The sequence below is a fragment of the Oncorhynchus gorbuscha genome, unplaced genomic scaffold, assembly GCF_021184085.1.
Source record: "Oncorhynchus gorbuscha isolate QuinsamMale2020 ecotype Even-year unplaced genomic scaffold, OgorEven_v1.0 Un_scaffold_3343, whole genome shotgun sequence".
NCBI classification, from domain to species: domain Eukaryota; kingdom Metazoa; phylum Chordata; class Actinopteri; order Salmoniformes; family Salmonidae; genus Oncorhynchus; species Oncorhynchus gorbuscha.
In genome coordinates this window covers 1-22,223 of record NW_025747605.1, presented here as the reverse complement: position 1 = coordinate 22,223, position 22,223 = coordinate 1, and the positions used below count along the sequence as shown (strand labels likewise).

The 22,223-nt window shown below is 44.7% G+C and overlaps 1 protein-coding gene and 1 long non-coding RNA gene across 4 annotated transcripts; both read right to left on the bottom strand.

Moving 5' to 3' along the window:
- Positions 1-560: 560 nt before the first annotated feature.
- LOC124027537 (Bardet-Biedl syndrome 4 protein-like) lies at positions 561-21,711 on the bottom strand. Of its 3 annotated transcripts, none has more exons than XM_046339947.1 (16): positions 21,655-21,711; positions 17,723-17,765; positions 10,764-10,843; positions 7,963-8,026; positions 7,620-7,731; positions 7,215-7,287; positions 6,931-6,984; positions 6,643-6,770; positions 5,401-5,455; positions 5,171-5,239; positions 4,007-4,159; positions 3,623-3,794; positions 2,292-2,361; positions 1,740-1,878; positions 1,104-1,320; positions 561-820 (listed from the first exon to the last, which is right to left on the bottom strand). In XM_046339947.1, the coding sequence occupies exons 1-16, from the start codon at positions 21,706-21,708 to the stop codon at positions 660-662; spliced, it is 1,644 nt and encodes a 547-aa protein (XP_046195903.1). In that variant the 5' UTR covers positions 21,709-21,711; the 3' UTR covers positions 561-659. The 3 variants fall into 3 exon arrangements, with proteins under 3 accessions (XP_046195903.1, XP_046195904.1, XP_046195902.1); XM_046339948.1 differs by having other exon boundaries at positions 21,616-21,687; XM_046339946.1 differs by lacking the exon at positions 21,655-21,711 and having other exon boundaries at positions 17,723-17,971.
- Positions 19,238-21,073, bottom strand: LOC124027538. Its single transcript, XR_006837423.1, has 2 exons — positions 20,372-21,073; positions 19,238-20,012 (listed from the first exon to the last, which is right to left on the bottom strand). It is a non-coding gene; the product is annotated as an uncharacterized LOC124027538 (long non-coding RNA).
- Positions 21,712-22,223: the final 512 nt, after the last annotated feature.

The following is a 22,223-nucleotide window of genomic DNA, read 5'->3' as shown; positions in this document are numbered from 1 at the left end:
ACACGTCCCGATAGAGAAAGTTGAACAGAGGAAGTATCTGAAACTACTGAAAAGAGATCATGTCAAGGCCTTTGATCAGGAAGTCAACTCATTATGACACCTCTGTCATTAGACTGGCTCACCTTGGTTAGTAAGACCATTAAGAAAGAGCAACATAAAGCACTTTGTAACAAGCTGAATCAAAAAGCTAGTGAACGTCTTGTGGCCTTCGACTAACTATTCTTGATGAAAACTAAAATGGATAGAGACAGAGTGACATTCTGGGAGTGATGATACACTACAGGCCTGTGGACTAGAGAAGCTGAGTGATGATACACTACAGGCCTGTGGACTAGATAAGCTGAGTGACATTCTGGGAGTGATGATACACTACAGGCCTATGGACTAGAGAAGCTGAGTGATGATACACTACAGGCCTATGGACTAGATAAGCTGAGTGACATTCTGGGAGTGATGATAGCTTATCTAGTCCACAGGCCGGTAGTGTATCATCACGCCCAGAATGTCACTCAGCTTATCTAGTCCATAGGCCTGTAGTGAGTGACATTCTGGGCGTGATGATACACTACCGGCCTGTGGACTAGATAAGCTGAGTGATGATACACTACCGGCCTGTGGACTAGATACAGGACGTCTAGTCTAGTTCAGCTCTTGCTTTATTACTTGTTCTTCTTGACTTTGGGTTTGGCTGCCAGAGGGGGCATGGTGGTGGAGGGGTCTGACTCTTCTGGCTGAGGGGCTCGGGTGGGGGTGGTCTCCACATCAGGCTCCTCCTCCAAGGCCAGGGAGGGGGGCGTGGGCTGGCTGTGGGGGGACACTCCTGAGAGACAGGTATTAGATATTGAAAATGTAACTAAGTATACGCAGTGTTCTGTAAAGAGTTAATGTTGTATTGGTGTTACACTTCAAGGAGCTCTCAGAGATGTGATTCAAGTTAACAGTCTACTGACAAGATCATGTTAACTTGACACGTATCTATCTCATTCATATTCCCTAGTTAATTACCAGTAGTGTAGTGGAGGGTAAACACTATGTTAAGCGAGCGTTTACCCAACTATCACGGAAAATGTATAAAGAAATATAAGGATGGTGTGATGTGTTACCTGTGGGGAGTGTGATGCTCTTGTTGTAGCCTGCGGCGGAGGACATGGCCTGCTCCAGGGCCTGGTTGGTGCCTAGCGGCTGCTGGGAGCTGCCAGGGGTTTTACTGGGGGCCCCAGCCGAGCGCTGCTTAGACTTGGGGTCTTTGACCGGCTTGGTCCACTCCAGGCTCTCTCCCACCTGCAAGGCAGTGGCCATCTTCTGAGCCATGTCCATTAGCTAAGGAAACAAAATGGCTGTATTTGGAAAAGTCAAGAAATTGAAGAGGGCATTTATTGTTGTTGATATTAAGACGAAGCGAGAATGTGGTACAATATACTGACCATACTGTATTATATTAAATGCGTCATATTAACATCAACATCACGTTAATGCAACATTGGCAAACGTTTCTCTCTTCCATTAGTAGTTTGAGCTCACAAGAAGCTGCTGAAGGGAGGACGGCTCATATTAATGGCCAGAAACAGAGCAAATGGAATGGCATCAAACCATGTATTTCATACCATTCAACTTATTCCACTCCAGTCAATACCACAAGCCTGTTCTCCCCGATTAAGGATCCACCAACCTCCTGTGTTTGACCTACACTGTATGTGCCATGTCAGACAGAGTATAGAGAGGAAGCTACTGTATTGTACCTCAGGGTCAAACTCTGTGTTGCTGTCCTTCAGTATGTTGACTTTCCTTTCCATCTCCTGGTACTGTTGCAGGGCTCCCTTCTTGTCCCCGTGGTTGTACAGCAGAATGGCAAAGTTCAGGTTGACCAGAGGGTTGGACCTGGGAGGAACACGGAGCCAGTCAAAACAGATGGGCTTGAGATAGATAGGTAGATCAGTAATCAAAGGTAGAGTCAGCGATGTACAAAGTAAACAGTAATATTGGGTTCATGTCCGCAACAACTAAGAGCATTAAAGCATGAGGTATTCTGATCACAGGAGGCTGCTGAGGGGAGGATGGCACATAATAATGTCCGGAACGGCGCAAATGGAATGGCATTAAACACCTGGAAACCCTGTGTTTGACACCAATCCACAGATTCTGCTCCTCCCCCTCGGCCTGCGGTGCTGCTCGTGGAAATATCGTATCTCAGTCTCATTTTAAATGAATTACATTCAACACAACTTGAACTACGTGGATTGACTCAGGACAAAAGTTCAAATTATATGGAAGTTCGATTGGGAGGAACTTACTGGTCTAAAGCCACAGCTTGTTCATAGGATCTCCTGGCATTGTCCACGTCCTCCAGATTGGTCAGTGCAACTGAAAGAGGAGAGTGGTCAGTTCAGTGGGAACTACAAAAACTAAACCTATAAAACCTATAGAAACCTGTAAACATCCATAAACACATTATAAAACAGATCCCATTACATGAACACTATTCCAGGGTAAATATAAGGGAATGCAATGTGGTACCTTGAACCAAGTATTTAAGGTTGCAAGTTACATAGTACTCATAATGCCCTAGGCACAGATTTAGCCTGGTCTTGGACTTAAAGGACTAGGCTGGATCTGTATCTGGGGAAAGTGGCACATAAAGCCAATTCAGATGGGAGCAGGCAGGGCCAGGCTAGTGTTACCTGCTAGTAGCATGTAGAGTTCTCCCAGGCCAGGCTAGTGTTACCTGCTAGTAATATATGCCATTTAGCAGTAGCAATTAGAGTTCTCCCAGGCCAGGCTAGTGTTACCTGCTAGTAGCATGTAGAGTTCTCCCAGGCCAGGCTAGTGTTACCTGCTAGTAGCTATTAGAGTTCTCCCAGGCCAGGCTAGTGTTACCTGCTAGTAGCATGTAGAGTTCTCCCAGGCCAGGCTAGTGTTACCTGCTAGTAGCATGTAGAGTTCTCCCAGGCCAGGCTAGTGTTACCTGCTAGTAGCAATTAGAGTTCTCCCAGGCCAGGCTAGTGTTACCTGCTAGTAGCATGTAGAGTTCTCCCAGGCCAAGCTAGTGTTACCTGCTAGTAGCATGTAGAGTTCTCCCAGGCCAGCCTAGTGTTACCTGCTAGTAGCATGTAGAGTTCTCCCAGGCCAGGCTAGTGTTACCTGCTAGTAGCATGTAGAGTTCTCCCAGGCCAGCCTAGTGTTACCTGCTAGTAGCATGGGAGTCTCTACCAGGCCAAGTTCTCCTGCTAGGCCAGGTAGAGTTCTCCAGGCCAGCCTTTACCTGCTAGTAGCATGTAGAGTTCTCCCAGGCCAGGCTAGTGTTACCTGCTAGTAGCATGTAGAGTTCTCCCAGGCCAGGCTAGTGTTACCTGCTAGTAGCATGTAGAGTTCTACCAGGCCAGGCTAGTGTTACCTGCTAGTAGCATGTAGAGTTCTCCCAGGCCAGCCTAGTGTTACCTGCTAGTAGCAATTAGAGTTTTCCCAGGCCAGGCTAGTGTTACCTGCTAGTAGCATGTAGAGTTCTCCCAGGCCAGCCTAGTGTTACCTGCTAGTAGCATGTATTAGGCCAGTTTTCCCAGGCCAGGCCAGGCTAGTGTTACCTGCTAGTAGCATGTAGAGTTCTCCCAGGCCAGCCTAGTGTTACCTGCTAGTAGCATGTAGAGTTCTCCCAGGTGGGGCTGCAGGTTGGTGGCAGCGCTGAGGAAGTGGAAGGCAGAGGCATACTGCTGCATGGTGAGGTGCACCAGGCCCAGGTTGTACAGTACCTTCCAGTCAAACGGAGACAGGTAGTGGGCCCGCTTCAGGCAGCTGATGGCCTGGTTCACACAGAAAGGAGAGGGGTTTAACATGGCTAGACAACAAAACAACAACTGTCCTTAAAATGTCATTTGAGGTACTGTAGTCTTAGTATGCCCCCTTTGATGCCATGGAAAGATATGACGTCTGTCATATTTGATCTATCATATGACATACATCTGTCCTTGACACCATTTTATATGTACAGTACATGAAATATGAGAATACGCACTGCTACATATTTCTTCTTGCCAAAGAAGCACATGCCGATGTTGTTCCAGAGCGGGGGGCTCTCGGGGACCATGCACGCTGCCACGCGGTACTTGTTCATGGCCACATCAAAGTCCCCATGGGTCTGCATCATACTGCCTGCTGCCAGGATGGCCTAGTAGGGACACATACACATAACTGACATACTGTACATCAGGGATCACCAGCTAGATTCAGCTGCAGGGATCACCAGCTAGATTCAGCTGCAGGGATCACCAGCTAGATTCAGCTGCAGGGATCACCAGCTAGATTCAGCTGCAGGGATCACCAACTAGATTCAGCTGCAGGGATCACCAACTAGATTCAGCTGCATGGATCACCAGCTAGATTCACCAGCTGATTCAGCTGGATCACCAGCTAGATTCAGCTGCAGGATCACCAGCTAGATTCAGCTGCAGGGATCACCAGCTAGATTCAGCTGCATGGATCACCAACTAGATTCAGCTGCATGGATCACCAGCTAGATTCAGCTGCAGGGATCACCAGCTAGATTCAGCTGCAAGGATCAAACACTAGATTCAGCTGCAGGGATCACCAACTAGATTCAGCTGCAGGGATCACCAACTAGATTCAGCTGCAGGGATCACCAACTAGATTCAGCTGCAGGGATCACCAACTAGATTCAGCTGCAGGGATCACCAACTACAGTACCAGTCTAAAGTTTGGACACCTACTCATTCAAGGGTTTTTCTTTATTTTTACAATTTTCTACATTGTAGAATAATAGTGAAGAGATCAACACTATGAAATAACACAAAAAGTGTTAAACAAATAAACATTTTAGATTCTTCAAAGTAGCCACCCTTTGCCTTGATGACAGCTTTGCACACTCTGGGCATTCTCTCAACCAGCTTCATGAGGTAGTCACCTGGAATACATTTCAATTAAAAGGTGTGCCATATATATATCTATATCTATATATATACACATACATTTTTGGGGGAAAGACATTTTTTACTCAGAAAACTTGGGCGGCCAAATAAAATGGATTTGTGTCGCCAGTTGGGGAAGCCTACAGTACATTATACACATACAGTACATCAGATTCAATGTTGCAGTTATACAGTAAATTGGTGTCAGGGGTTTATAAAAAACAAAACAAGCTCATAAAATGGTGACCACTTACCTTATAGTTATTAGGGTCATGAGTAAGTGCATTCCCGAGATGTTCAAATGCTTTTTGGTATTTTCCCAACTGTGAAAGATTATCAACAATCAGTGCGAACAAACATCACCATTCTGGAAAAATTTAATTTACATTTTTTGGGGACACAACATAATATACTAACCCATTCCCGAATAATAAAAAAAACATTCCACTCTTAAGAGTGTGTTCAGAGTTGATTGCAGACCCACCTGCAGATACAGGAGCCCCAGAGTGGTCAGCAACTCTGCATTCTCTGGAGAGAACCTATACAGATGGAAAGACACCTCTAATATCACCTTCACGCCTGCAATTACACATAATAATGTCTATATACACTTTGCCTAATGCAAATGGAAGAACGGAGCTTGGAATTTGCTGATTATTTAATGGGTTTGTTTCAGCATAATTGCAGAGTATTAATTATGACTGGGGGGAAGAAAAGACTTAAAGAAGGAGCCCTGAGAGGAGGGGTGAGGTTGAATTAAGGCTCACAGTGGTTAGTCTAATTAAAAGCAAACCGAGTAGCTGGGCATCTTGATGAATTAATTGACCCAATAGGCAGTAGTAATAATGAACACGGAAAGGCGACCCCATATATACACTGACCTTTGCCATTACCTTATTTCCTCCGCTGCCCTGGATAGGACGATTATTTAATGAATATTTGGGCTTTGATCCTATATCCATACTAATATCCATACTGACTTACTCATACTAAAATACCATTTGCTAGTATGGATGCACAAACAAATGTATTGCTTCGTTCTAAGTAATATGCTGGTGAGGGTATTGAAATAGATTTGGACTTTGTACAGTACGTTGAACAAGGCCATGAGTGGCCTTCAGTCAGATGATAAGTGAGCCTGATTCAGTTGATTGAAATCAACAATTTTAGAGTAGAAAATGTAAAACTAGTGTGATTACAACGAGGAACAGATCCCACTGTTCAAAGCACAGCATGTTTTCTTCGTCTTTAGGGATTTTTTACTACTCTTTTATTCCATCTTAAATGAACATCATTAATAGCTATGTAGGGAAAATTACCCTTCTGCGGCATAATCATTACTGTGAGAAGGTTGTCTAAAACTCGTATATATTATCATCGCTCTATTATTAAACAACTATTCCCTAATGAAGGCTTTAGTGCTTCCAGTTTTTTGAATAATGTAAGTTCAGTGAAAGTTGTTCCTCTAGTATTAAAAACTAACACATTGGGTTTTTAATAACAAAGCAACCTTTCAACAAACCTACATTTTCTTCCATGAGGATGAACTTCTTTGAAACAACTTAATTACAGTGAATGTTCTCTGTAAATGTCACCTATTCACAATTCTTTAAAAAAACAAATGTCCCTTAGGATATTTTCTAGGGCATATTAGAAGTGGTGCAAAGTTTCCCAACTTTTAGAACAGTTTGTTTGAACTTTTAACAATCTCTACATCCAAACTTACTCCACTGCACTCTTGTACACTTCAATGGCTTTGTCCGTGTCTCCCGCCAACAAGTGGACCTTTCCCAGTGTCATGAATGTCCTGTCGTGTTTTTTCAACTGCAGGGCTGCATTCAACTGCTGTTCAGACTGGAATACAACAGATACAGTATCTCTACTCCATCATCCACCGTCAAATACTTGTACACTGGCTGAGACGCCATTTCATATTGACATTTGAATGATAAAATAACCCTTTAGTCTAATTACTTCCTTATGAACAGTGTGTCAAAATCCAGCTCATACTTACATTTTGGAAGTCTTTTATGAAGGAATAGCATACACCCAGATTATGGTTGATCTCCTGGAGTGAGAAACATATCAGAGTGGCTATATGGAGCTACAACACAAATTAAAATGTCTGACTATGCATATAGTTCATTGTTCCACTCTTAAACCCTATAGCTGAGAAGCAGTGTGTAAATCCAGGAAGAGCAATGCTGATGGATAAATCTTACGATGCCAATGGTTACAGGAACAGGCCAAAAATAAGCAACTCTCCCGAGTAGAGGAAACCACAATCTTTTCTCTTACCCAGTCTTTCTCATTGAGCTTCCCAGCTTCATGATAAACCTCAATGGCTGCCTTGTGTTTCCCCAACAGAAAACTGAAGGACAAAAAGATGCATAAACAACTATAAATGGAAGTACACGCACAGAGTAACCCTAAATTCAACATCTCCTAAATCAGCTAATGTCCAGTGGGTATTCTGCTGCAAAATGGTAGACGTGCATCACCAAGGCGGATGCCGAACAGTTCCCATCCCTCATACCATATAAACTACTTTGATCTTGTAAGGAACCCCGCACGAACACAATCTTATATCATTATTATATTCTGTATGACCTTTTCCTGGCCTGGGCCTGTAGAGTGATCTGATCAACAGCAGTGTCTCCCCCAGGCAGGCTCAGGGCTGAGGCAGGGGTACTCTCTACTCACAGTGATCGGGCCACTTGTTTGAGGTTGTCGGGGCTGGTGGGATTGAGAATGGCACAACTCTGGAACAGCTCCAGGGATGGCTGGATCTGCCCCTCCAGACGCAAGATTAGAGCTTCATTGCAAGAAAACAGGCTTTTATGTTAGCATGAAAAGGCATTAAACCGACATATTCAATTCTAAGGCACAGTAGGGGGTAGAAGCCTTTTTGGGGGGAGGAAATGTTACATCTAACGCTTGGTTTTGACTGTAATAGACCAGAGCTCTGTTGTGGTTGGGATAAACCGTTTGAACGTGATGAACATATGATGAGGGATGTGGAACGTTATGTAGTATGGCTTCTTACCTTGTACATATATGGCATATTCACACATTCCCTGGGTCTCCTGTAGCTGCTCTTTGATCATTGCCTTTGGGAAACAACAAACATGATCTCTGCTCCTAGAGCAAACTGATGTTACAAGAATATTGCAAGAACTGAATATCAACAGTATTTCCTAAGTTGGTAGTCTCTTCCCACAGCCGCTATCGCCAACACACTGGGGTGGAGTGCCATGAGTCTGGCAAGGAAGACTAATACATTGGCTACACTCAATTTTGTGATTGACAGAAAGCATTCCTATGACAACTAAGACAGACAGGTAACTGGCAAAATAATGTAAAAAAATACCTTTTAAAAGTGTCTTTGCTCGCTTTGAGGACAATACAGTGCCACTGACACGGCCTGTTACCAAAACCTGCGGGCTCTCCTTCACCGCAGCCAACGTGAGTAAAACATTTAAACGTGTTAACCCTCGCAAGGCTGCCGGCCCAGACGGCATCCCTAGCCACGTCCTCAGACAATGCGCAGACCAGCTAATCAAGGATCATATCACTCTACCCTACCTGACACCCTAGACCCAATCTGATTTGCTTACCGCCCCAATAGGTCCACAGACGACGCAATCGCAATCACACTGCCCTTAACCCATCTGGACAAGAGGAATACCTATGTCCATCGATTACAGCTCAGCATTTAACGCCATAGTACCCTCCAAACTCGTCATTACGCTTGAGACCCTGGGTCTCGACCTCGCCCTGTGCATCTGGGTCCTGGACTTTGACGGGCCAACCGCAGGTGGTGAGGATAGGAAACAACATCTCCACCCCTCAATACTGGGACCCCACAAGGGTGCGTTCTCAGCCCTCTCCTGTACTCCCTGTTCACCCATGACAGCGTGGCCATGCACGCCTCTAACTCAATCATCAAGTTTGCAGACGACACTACAGTGGTAGGCTTGATTACCAACAACGACGAGATGCACTACAGGGAGGAGGTGAGGGCCCTCGGAGTGTTGTGTCAGGAAAATAACCTCACACTCAACGTCAACAAAACAAAGGAGAGGATCGTGGACTTCAGGAAACAGCAGAGGGAACACCCCCTTATCCACATTAAGTTCCTCGGCGTAAACATCACGGACAAACTGAAATGGTCCAGCCACACAGACAGCGTGGTGAATAAGGCTCAACAGCACCTCTTCAACCTCAGGAGGCTGAAGAAATTTGGCTTGTCACCAAAAACACTAACGAACTTTTACAGATGCACAAATGAGAGCATCCTTTCGGGCTGCATCACCGCCTGGTATGGCAACTGCTCCGCCCACAACCGTAAGGCTCTCCTCACAATGCATCCCTGGGGGCAAACTACCTGCCCTCCAGGACACCTACACCACCTGATGTCACAGGAAGGCCAAAAAGAGGAGAAAAACCACCCGAGCCACTGCCTGTTCACCCCACTATCATCCAGAAGGCGAGGTCAGTACAGGTGCATCATAGCTGGGACCGAGAGACTGAAAAACAGCTTCTATCTCAAGGCCATCAGACTGTTAAACAGCCACCACTAACATTGAGTGGCTGCTGCCAACATACTTACTCATCTCTAGCCACTTTAATAATTAAAAATTGGATGTAATAAATGTATCACTAGTCACTTTAAACAATGCCACGTTATATAATGTTTAAATATCCTACATTACTAATTTGTTTTTACTGTACTCTATACCATCTACTGCATCTTGCCTATGCCGTTCAGCCTTCACTCATCCATATATTTATATGTACATATTCTTATTCATTCCTTTACACTTGGTAGTTGTTGTGAAATTGTTAGATTACTTGTTAGATATTACTGCACAGTCGGAACTAGAAGCACAAGCATTTCGCTACATTCGCATTAACATCTGCTAACCATGTGTAAGTGATCAATAAAATTGGATTTGATTTAATAGGGCGTGAGGCCACCCCAAGCCAGAACAGCTTCAATGCATCTTGGCATATATTCTAGAATTGTCTGGAACTCTATTGTAGGGATTCGACACCATTCTTCCACAAGAAATTCCATAATTTGGTGTTTTGTTGATGGTGGCGGAAAACACTGTCTCAGGCGTCGCTCCAGAATCTCCAATAAGTGTAAGTGTTCAATTAGGTTGAGATCTGGTGACTGAGATGGCCATGGTATATGGTTTCCATAGTTTTCATGCCCATCAAACCATTCAGTGACCACTCGTTCCCTGTGGATGGGGCCATTGTCATCCTATGGGGGGCATGGCCATGGTAGCCAAAACATTTTATACATGACCCTAAGCATGATGGGATGTTAATTGCTTAATTAACTCAGGAACCACTCCTGTGTAGAATCAACCATTTCAATATATTTGTATCTCTCATTTACTTAAGTGTTTCCTTTATTTTGGCAGTTACCTGTAGTAAACCAACATGCTTGGTTCATTCCCATTTCACCCACAACAAGTGTTATAACAGCTGTTGTTAGAAAACTGTACTTCTGAGATTGTGTAGTGGGTTCATTCATTATTTTATTTATTTAACTACGCATGCAGGGTAGGAGAAAAATAGCATGCGCTAGTAGCATTTTCACATTTCCAGACAGAACACAGCTTGAAACAGAAGATTACATCACTGTCTTCTCAGCAGAAGACACTAAGACAAAGTGAGGGGAGGGAGCCCTTGATGCCTTCATTCATTACTTGCATGCTGTCTAGGCTGACAGAAAGGTCAGTGTGACACCAATGCACATTAAACAAGGGGGAATGAATGACAGTCAGGGACTGGATCGGACCACCGGGAGAGACAGCGCGGCAGGGGGCCTACCTTGCAGATCTCATAGTCTTTGCGGATGTAGTGCAGGTGGATGAGCCAGTTTCTCCTCTCCAGAATGGGAAGTTCCGGAGCTGAGGAGGAGAGGCAGAGTAGACATTCAGGGGTGATGAGGAGACAGCATATTGGCCCGATACCAAACAAACCCTCCACCCTTTCTCATTTAAGGCCCTTGTTGACCCGCACTGATAAGAATATATTTAATTGAACAATCCATGACGTGGTCAGAAATCAAGTACCTCTCAGAACAACTGAAGCTGACATTACTGTATATGAGTTGAGTCATGCTGCCAGTGAATGGCCATTTCATGTTATACTATCTCAAATCAAAGTTTATTGGTCGCGTACACAGATTTGCAGATGTTATCGCAGGTGCAGGGAAATGCTTGTGTTTCTAGCTACAACAGTGCAGTAATACCTAGCAATACAAAACAAGAATACGAAAAAGTAAAAAGAAAAATGTAGAAATATCAAGAAGATATGTAAATTAAGAAATATTTATAGCATTTTCAATGATAGTCTCTTCTGAATTCTCTCTTTAAAAGTTATGGTCATTTTATTACCTGAAACTACGGTGCTCTGCATCAATCTTTAATAAGACAAGGACTGATGCAACATTTTCCAACAACAACCCTCCATGCTACTTTCCTCAGACATAATAAGTAAGTTAGATAATAGTTGTAGTACTGCTAATTGTTAGTTACAGACAATGATGTTGTTTTATTACGTCTCTGCCTTTAAGACATTATCCTTGTTGCCCAGGCAACCATGTCTTTAACAAGCTCAGTGCTCCTGACAGGAATGAGAAGGAGCACATGCTACAGACAGACAGACAATGGGGAACATGAAATTCAATACAGTAGGATATATTTGGTGATCTAAGATGGCCATGCCAACCATGATTCTGTATAACAGTACTGGAAACCTTTCCTCTAGCAGAACACAATTGTATTCAAGATAGCTGCCATTGTAATTCCAAATAGAGTGACTTCTTTGATTTCAGTAATCCTGTTACTGCTAAGCAGTTGCTAGGGACTCTCCTGGAAGAAGCTAGCTAGCTTACAAAGAATAACAACAAAAAATATCTAGTTAATAGAAGAAAGGAAGACAAAATAAGGACAAAAGAAGGACAGAAGAAAAAGGAAAAGAAAGAGGACAACAAAGTGAAACAGTCAGCACTTCTATTGCAACTTCGTATTTCGTCGTCCTAACGTAGTCTACACTGCTATCTGCCCAGCAGCTAGCCAGCTAGCAAACGTCCACCGTCTACCGAATAGCAGCACTGTAGAAACTATTACACTCAACTGAACGACTTGATTAGTGTAGTGTTAGCTAGCTACATAGTTGTCTTTGCTGTCTTCGTATCCAAGATAATTGTGTAGTTTAGAGCGTGTAGTCTTAGAGTGATTATCTTAATTTACCGAGGTTAGCTAGCCAGCTATTTGTCGTCCTTAACGTAGGAGACACTGCTAGCTAGCCAACGTCTATTGAATAGAACTTCCGCACTCAACAACCCGGTCGCATTCCGCTTCGCTCCACAGGTAGTATCACATTTTTCATTTCATTTCATTACAGCACAACGGTTTGATTTGTTTGATCGTAGCTAGCTACATAGCTAGCTACATAGCCGTCTGTGTATCAAAGATAATTGTGTAGTCTAGAGCGATTTTCTAGGTTAGCTAGCCAGCTATTGTCGTTCTTTTAACGCAACGTAACGTAATCAACACTGCTAGCTAGCCAGCTAGCCCCCGAATAGCAGCACTGTAGAAACTACTACACTCAACGGAACGACTTGATTAGTGTAGTGTCAACAACGCAGCCACTGTCAGCTAGCCTACAAAGTCAACAACGCAGCCACTGCCAGCTAGCCTACTTCAGCAGTACTGTATCATTTTTAATAATTTTAGTCAATAAGATTCTTGCTACGTAAGCTTAACTTTCTGAACATTCGAGACGTGTAGTCCACTTGTCATTCAATCTCCTTGCATTAGCGTAGCCTCTTCTGTAGCCTGTCAACTATGTGTCTGTCTATCCCTGTTCTCTCCTCTCTGCACAGACCATACAAACGCTCCACACCGCGTGGCCGCTGCCACCCTAATCTGGTGGTCCCAGCGCGCACGACCCACGTGGAGTTCCAGGTCTCCGGTAGCCTCTGGAACTGCCGATCTGCAGCCAACAAAGCAGAGTTCATCTCAGCCTATGCCTCCCTCCAGTCCCTCGACTTCTTGGCACTGACAGAAACATGGATCACCACAGATAACACTGCTACTCCTACTGCTCTCTCTTCGTCCGCCCACGTGTTCTCGCACACCCCGAGAGCTTCTGGTCAGCGGGGTGGTGGCATAGGGATCCTTATCTCTCCCATGTGGTCATTCTCTCTTTCTCCCCTTACCCATCTGTCTATCGCCTCCTTTGAATTTCATGCTGTCACAGTTACCAGCCCTTTCAAGCTTAACATCCTTATCATTTATCGCCCTCCAGGTCCCCTCGGAGAGTTCATCAATGAGCTTGATGCCTTGATAAGCTCCTTTCCTGAGGATGGCTCAACTCTCACAGTTCTGGGCGACTTTAACCTCCCCCGTCTACCTTTGACTCATTCCTCTCTGCCTCCTTCTTTCCACTCCTCTCCTCTTTTGACCTCACCCTCTCACCTTCCCCCTACTCACAAGGCAGGCAATACGCTCGACCTCATCTTTACTAGATGCTGTTCTTCCACTAACCTCATTGCAACTCCCTCCAAGTCTCCGACCACTACCTTGTATCCTTTTCCCTCTCGCTCTCATCCAACACTTCCCACACTGCCCCTACTCGGATGGTATCGCGCCGTCCCAACCTCCGCTCTCTCTCCCCCCCCCGCTACTCTCTCCTCTTCCATCCTATCATCTCTTCCCTCTGCTCAAACCTTCTCCAACCTATCTCCTGATTCTGCCTCCTCAACCCTCCTCTCCTCCCTTTCTGCATCCTTTGACTCTCTATGTCCCTATCTTCCAGGCGGCTCGGTCCTCCCCTCCCGCTCTGTGGCTTGACGACTCAATGCGAGCTCACAGAACAGGGCTCCGGAAGGCCGAGCGGAAATGGAGGAAAACTCGCCTCCCTGCGGACCTGGCATCCTTTCACTCCCTCCTCTCTACATTTTTCTCCTCTGTCTCTGCTGCTAAAGCCACTTTCTACCACTCTAAATTCCAAGCATCTGCCTCTAACCCTAGGAAGCTCTTTGCCACATTCTCCTCCCTCCTGAATCCTCCTCCCCCTCCCCCCTCCTCCTCTCTGCAGATGACTTCGTCAACCATTTTGAAAAGAAGATCGACGACATCCGATCCTCGTTTGCTAAGTCAAACAACACCGCTGGTTCTGCTCACACTGCCCTACCCTGTGCTCTGACCTCTTTCTCCCCTCTCTCTCCAGATGAAATCTCGCGTCTTGTGACGGCCGGCCGCCCAACAACCTGCCCGCTCGACCCTATCCCTCCTCTCTTCTCCAGACCATTTCGGAGACCTTCTCCCTTACCTCACCTCGCTCATCAACTTATCCCTGACCGCTGGCTACGTCCCTTCCGTCTTCAAGAGAGCGAGAGTTGCACCCCTTCTGAAAAAACCTACACTCGATCCCTCCGATGTCAACAACTACAGACCAGTATCCCTTCTTTCTTTTCTCTCCAAAACTCTTGAACGTGCCGTCCTTGGTCAGCTCTCCCGCTATCTCTCTCAGAATGACCTTCTTGATCCAAATCAGTCAGGTTTCAAGACTAGTCATTCAACTGAGACTGCTCTTCTCTGTATCACGGAGGCGCTCCGCACCGCTAAAGCTAACTCTCTCTCCTCTGCTCTCATCCTTCTAGACCTATCGGCTGCCTTCGATACTGTGAACCATCAGATCCTCCTCTCCACCCTCTCCGAGTTGGGCATCTCCGGCGCGGCCCACGCTTGGATTGCGTCCTACCTGACAGGTCGCTCCTACCAGGTGGCGTGGCGAGAATCTGTCTCCTCACCACGCGCTCTCACCACTGGTGTCCCCCAGGGCTCTGTTCTAGGCCCTCTCCTATTCTCGCTATACACCAAGTCACTTGGCTCTGTCATAACCTCACATGGTCTCTCCTATCATTGCTATGCAGACGACACACAATTAATCTTCTCCTTTCCCCCTTCTGATGACCAGGTGGCGAATCGCATCTCTGCATGTCTGGCAGACATATCAGTGTGGATGACGGATCACCACCTCAAGCTGAACTTCGGCAAGACGGAGCTGCTCTTCCTCCCGGGAAGGACTGCCCGTTCCATGATCTCGCCATCACGGTTGACAACTCCATTGTGTCCTCCTCCCAGAGCGCTAAGAACCTTGGCGTGATCCTGGACAACAAACTGTCGTTCTCAACTAACATCAAGGCGGTGGCCCGTTCCTGTAGGTTCATGCTCTACAACATCCGCAGAGTACGACCCTGCCTCACACAGGAAGCGCGCAGGTCCTAATCCAGGCACTTGTCATCTCCCGTCTGGATTACTGCAACTCGCTGTTGGCTGGGCTCCCTGCCTGTGCCATTAAACCCTACAACTCATCCAGAACGCCGCAGCCCGTCTAGTGTTCAACCTTCCTAAGTTCTCTCACGTCACCCCGCTCCTCCGCTCTCTCCACTGGCTTCCAGTTGAAGCTCGCATCCGCTACAAGACCATGGTGCTTGCCTACGGAGCTGTGAGGGGAACGGCACCTCCAGTACCTCCAGGCTCTGATCAGGCCCTACACCCAAATAAGGGCACTGCGTTCATCCACCTCTGGCCTGCTCGCCTCCCTACCACTGAGGAAGTACAGTTCCCGCTCAGCTCAGTCAAAACTGTTCGCTGCTCTGGCTCCCCAATGGTGGAACAAACTCCCTCACGACGCCAGGACAGCGGAGTCAATCACCACCTTCCGGAGACACCTGAAACCCCACCTCTTTAAGGAATACCTAGGATAGGATAAAGTAATCCTTCTCACCCCCCTTAAAATATTTAGATGCACTATTGTAAAGTGGTTGTTCCACTGGATGTCATAAGGTGAATGCACCAATTTGTAAGTCGCTCTGGATAAGAGCGTCTGCTAAATGACTTAAATGTAAATGTAAATGACTTAAATGTTATCTTGTACCTACCTGTGAGGCAGCAATAGGACACTGGCTATATGAAATGAAGCTGCCTGAGACTACACTACAGGGTATTGGGTGGATGTTAGGTTAGTGCCTGTGGAAAAACTGTGATTTACACCAAAGCTCCCCTCTGTTTTATCTCGCCAATTGTTAAGTCGGAGCTCCAGTGTCTCACAGCAAGAACCTCGACTGGAAGACCACTCTAACCCCACAGAGAAAGCCTTCCCTTTTCCCCTGTTCGCTGAGTGGTAGACTGCAGTGCATGGAGACGGCATCCCCCTCTCATATTTGCCGCATCAGATTTGGAGTGGCCTTATTTGTGGGCTTAATCCGCTTTGGCTCCTGCCGAGACAGCAATAATATTCTTGTCTCTGGGTTTCAGCTGCAGCCCTGTGGCACTTTAAGTCCACTCGTCTGTGACATGTCTTCATGGGACAATAAAGAGAGAAGCAGCAATAGGAAGAGGAACCCAGCATGGAACCGTCCAAATATAGCCAGCGAAAAGGTTTCATCCCCACAACAAAAATCCTCTCATTGTATGCATGATCTCAGTAATGTGTAGAGAGAGGAGACAGCTTTGTATGATTCTTTTCACCACAACAAAAAAGTCCAGCTGAGCAAAGAGGATAAGTTGGAGCAGAATGCTTGGAGAAAAGCCTGCCGAGATTAAAAGACCCTGAAGCGGATCAAGTTCACTCTTCAACTTGTCACCTCTTTGGAAATTGAGGTCAAGTGGAAGAACTGTGCATTAGTGTTTCTCCTACAATTGCTTTGTATCAATAACATGACTTCTGTAGTGGGCTGCACAACAATATGAGTTGGCACACAAAATACAGTGGGTGATGTATGAGGGGGCCTAAGGGTGATATCATGGCCTTTTAAACATTTTATTAAAAGGTCAACTTCTGTGGGATGGATGAAAACAATATCTACAAGCTATTCTATATGAATGCTAGGCCTATATTTTTTACTGTGTTCTGGAATATGGTTGCAAGTTTCTGTCAGTTTAAACATTAGAAAAAGGGTAAGGGCGCCCTCTTTAGTCAAATAAAATATATGTTTAAAGTCTGTAACACACTGCAGCGAGCATTAATTCAATCCAATCCCTCAACACTGAGGGTCAGGTTTCAATGACGGACTGTTTTGGCAACTACAATAACGGGAAAAAAATTGCTCCGCGGTGGGTCCTCTTCAGACAGATCACGAAGCAGACATGCCAGAATGTCGTGATTCGAAACCAAAGTTTGTGCATGCAAAACATTTAAAGTAGTTAATGCAAACTAGCCACTTGTGAAATGCACCCATAAAAAATAACCTACGTGATCTTCACCTTGCTAGCTACTATTTTGTATTTTATTCAAGCGGAAAAGGCAGTGACTAGGCAGCAGCGGATGCTGCTGAGCGGATGACGGCTCATAATAATGGCTGGAATGGAGTCAATGGAATGCTATTAAAGACATCAAACATGTGTTTGATGCCATTCCAATGACTGCATTCCAGCCATTATTTTGAGCCATCCACCGCTCAACAGTCTCCACTGGTAGGCAGTGACGTAGTTCCTCTGTCAAACTGACGTTCTGTTACGGACAGACGCTGTTATGCTGGAGCATTTTTAAATTATGGGAGGGAACCTGGATGTCAAGAGTAATTTTGACTAGGGTGACCTTAGTAAATGCTGTCAGTTAGCCAAACCATTTCCCCTTAATAAATAGGCCTGTAGCATCATATGTGGGTTTTTTTCTCTATAACTAATGCCCTCCACTGTCATGTTAAAACACAGGTGTATGTGACATTTCAATGGAAAACTGTAGTCACTGTTAAGTTCTTAGACATTTACCTTTTGGAGCTTGCCGTTTCTTCGTCTCAGAGGCCACTGGGAGCTGAAAAAGAGGGAGATCAATGAGTCTCAATTTTGGAGCAACTCCTGGCCTGCATCCTGCCACCTTCTTCACCATTCCCCTCTGAGGATGCATTATACACTACACCTGGACCATCAGACCTTTTTAGTCACAGACAGCCATTATACACTAAACCTGGACCATCAGACCGTTTTAGTCACAGACAGCCATTATACACTGAACCTGGACCATCAGACCTTTTTAGTCACAGACAGCCATTATACACTACACCTGGACCATCAGACCTTTTTAGTCACAGACAGCCATTATACACTACACCTGGACCATCAGACCTTTTTGGTCACAGACAGCCATTATACACTACACCTGGACCATCAGACCTTTTTAGTCACAGACAGCCATTATACACTGAACCTGGACCATCAGACCTTTTTAGTCACAGACAGCCATTATACACTGAACCTGGACCATCAGACCTTTTTAGTCACAGACAGCCATTATACACTAAACCTGGACCATCAGACCTTTTTAGTCACAGACAGCCATTATACACTACACCTGGACCATCAGACCTTTTTGGTCACAGACAGCCATTATACACTACACCTGGACCATCAGACCTTTTTAGTCACAGACAGCCATTATACACTACACCTGGACCATCAGACCTTTTTAGTCACAGACAGCCATTATACGCTACACCTGGACCATCAGACCTTTTTAGTCACAGACAGCCATTATACACTACACCTGGACCATCATACTCTATTGGTCACAGACAGCCATTATACACTACACCTGGACCATCATACTCTATTGGTCACAGACAGCCATTATACACTACACCTGGACCATCAGACCTTTTTAGTCACAGACAGCCATTATACACCACACCTGGACCATCAGACCTTATTAGTCACAGACAGCCATTATACACTAAACCTGGACCATCAGACTATTTTGGTGACATACAGCCATCTTTGGTAGACTAGAACACTTAGTGAGTTTGATGCAGCAAGCAGTCCCTTTACTAGGCATGGATCTAGAGACGACATACCTGTGTCCGTTTCTGTAGGAGCTTTAATACACTCATTACCTCTTTCACCACCTTTTGTTGTGGGGCTTTCACTTCCTTATAACTCACTTTAACATAACATATCTACAATACAAAATCAATAATACAGCAACATCAACAGTAGTGTGTAACAATAACACATTGTTACACACTACTCTCTGTAATTGTGATTGGAGCCCAGGAAGAGTAGCTGCAGCCAATGGGGATCCGGAATAAATACAAAATACTGTGTTTGGTATTTGTTAAAATGCAAGATTTGTCTGAGCTTTGTTGCCAAGTTTATTTGTTACATTTTCTATCACCGATAGGTTTTTTGTGTGAGTTTAAAATATTCAACTAAGTCTAAAATATGTTATTCAATTCATTGAGTGTTGATTTGATTGGACTAAATTGCATTGCGATGACTTTGCTCTACACATGTTCATAAAACCCATTTATTGAGGATCTCTTCCAAGAACAAAGCGTTCACATAAAAACATCTTAAAGTGTAAAGTAATGTAACATAACGTTCATGTGAAAAAAAATCATACAAATACAAAGTCTAACATAACATTCAGGAACATCTTAAATGTACTGTGCAAAAGGAAATATCATTCAAGCAAATACAAAATGTAAAATGTTGCACTGCAAATTCACGTTGTTACAAAATGTTATTTTTTGGCATAGCCACAACTTGAGCATAGCGATACTTAACACTAATCACAAACAACTTGCACCACAAAGCTATAACATCAGTGCACAGTAATGATGGTGTCATGTAAAGAGGTCCTAATTGCATCCCGTACAGTAGCAACACTTTCCTCCACTGGCCCTTGTAGTAAACTATGGCCTTGCTCTGTGAGCTTAGCCTCTGTCTGCTGATGATCTTGGCCAATGATGTTCCGGTTCCATTCAGCCAGAAACAATTATTTCTTCAGTTTGCACACATTGTGCAGTATGCAACAAGCCGTTACAGTGTCTGTCGTCAACTTAACGTCGATGCACTTCACCAAACATCTCTGAGTGTCCTTCAAGTGTCCTAAGACGTCGTCAATAGCCACCCTGGCTGAACTCAGGTGGTCATTAAACTTCTGCTGGTGGTTATTCAGAGATGTGTCCTGGGAAAAGCCTGTCATTAACCACCTCTTCAGTGGGTACGATGGGTCTCCTACCGGATGAACTGGCATCTCTACACCAATGACAATCGCTGAACTCTGTGGAAGAGGAGAATAATTGTAGATTCAGAAACAATTGTATACATGCAGTAAATAGGTCATTAATATGCTTGCAGAGGTTTTAGTTATGTGCTTATTCTCTATAACTGAAGCAAAATCAAATGTTTAATCACATACTTCCTAGGGAAAAAGATGCCCCCCTCCCCTGCTCCCCTGCCAGTCTGAAATGATCAGAGTTGGCCAATACTCTCACCCCCTGTGCGATCTAGACACCCCATATAGACATCAGTGAAGCTCGAAAAATACAAACTACTCAAATGTGGCTTACATCACCAAGTGGTAACATGGCCTCTATTTGTTTGTCAAAACAGAAATTAGATGAGCAGCAGAACACTTACCTGAGGTTGTGATCAGCAACAGCCTGCAACACAAAATAATGCTGCCCTTTGCTGTTCAAGTAGTCCTTTGGATATTATTTTGGGGCAGTGATGGGGATGTGTGTCTCACCGATGGTCACCAGCACATTGCGGATACCCAAGTTGCTTAAACCCAGATGGTGGCTAGGCTGCCTTTACCACGGGGTAGCGAAATAAAGCAGTTGTACTTGTCTTCACGACAGCTGCAGTCATCTGTGGAGACAACGACTCCAAATAAACTTGAAATAATCTGGTGCTCGCTTGGTGTTGCACACCACCACAAAAATAGAGCAAGCCTTTGACGGTATTCAATTGTGTTTCAGACATTGGTGGTCTGTTTTAGTTCCCAGACTCTACTAACTGTGCAAGGTGTTCAAATGTGGTCTGAGTCATGCGGAACTGTTTGCGCCTTTGATCACCGTCAACATCATACTGCAAACATCTTCACCGCGTCTTCGACCCCGCTTCCACACCTCGAAAGCATCATCGATTGCTGCTTTCTTCAGTACATATAGTGGGTGTAGCGCGTAAACGCAAAACCCGTTGTCTGTGCTGTCGTTCATCGTCATATCGTTGTCTGCTCAGGCGTATATTTTGAGTGAAATTATTCTGACAACTAGAAAGTAGACTCGGCATGCTCTATTGCAATTTTACTACATCATTATTTACCAAATGCAGTAACGAAAGTACCTTAATTAAGAAGGCTGGCTCCACAGCAATACTTTCATCCGCCATGTTTGCTGTCCAACAATAACAACGTGTCGCCGACTAGTAATGACGACTTCACATCTGCTTGTGGCGTCCAGTAATATTGGTCGTCATTAAGAACGCAAGATAAATCATTGAACTATTTGAATTGAATGTACACTAATTATCAACAGTTATCGAGCTAAACAAAACCTGTTAATGTAGCATGTTGTGATAATTAGGTTAAGATTAGGTAAGGGGTTAGGGTTAGTTCAAATGCAAAACCTTCCAACTTTTGACGTTAATTTGACAAAAGATGGATCCCTTTTAGCCATGGCCCCATACGGAGCTGTAACGTCAACAATTACTGCTGTAACGACTTTGCTAGCATTAACAAGCTAGTCGCTAGCTAGCTGCTATGTTTTCAGCTAGCTAGAGCTGGAGAATGCTAAGCAAAACGTTTCTAGACATATTACACTGCTAACAACAAACATCCCAGCTAGTTTTATCCAAGACATTGTAGATTTTATTCGGTTTACCATTGTAATTCCAAATCATAGCAAGTAAATTATCCTCACAGTTAGTGTGTTTTCTTCGTCCGCCATCTTGACAGCACAGGAGGCTGTTGCCATGGTTACGCCAGAACGGGGTATTTTTGAGCTCTGTTAAAAAAGCCTTATCAGTAGCAAGATGATGAAGGACTTCTGTTTCTATCATCTCTGGCACTGCAGGGTTGGGGAAGTTACTCTGAAAACATAGTTTACCAAGCTACCAATTACTAAACACTAAAATAAGTTAAACTGCACGAAATCTACCCTTAAGAAAAAACAAAGTTGACTTCAGGAGTAGTAGTTCACAACACAAACTACTTTGTGATAAATTACCATATTTCGACATTCATATGGTCCCCCTGCCTGTGTGGGATCGATTCCGGGCACTCCTGTATCGCCCCTTTTATTCATGTTGATCATACTGTCACAAAATACAATGTGACAGTGTCTGATGGTCCAGGTGTAGGTTACAATGCATCCTCAGAGGGGAATGGTGAAGAAGGTGGCAGGATGCAGGCCAGGAGTTGCTCCAAAATTGAGACTCCCTGACCAAAGGTGCAATGATTGAAGTGGGCCATTTTGCCAAAAATGTGTAT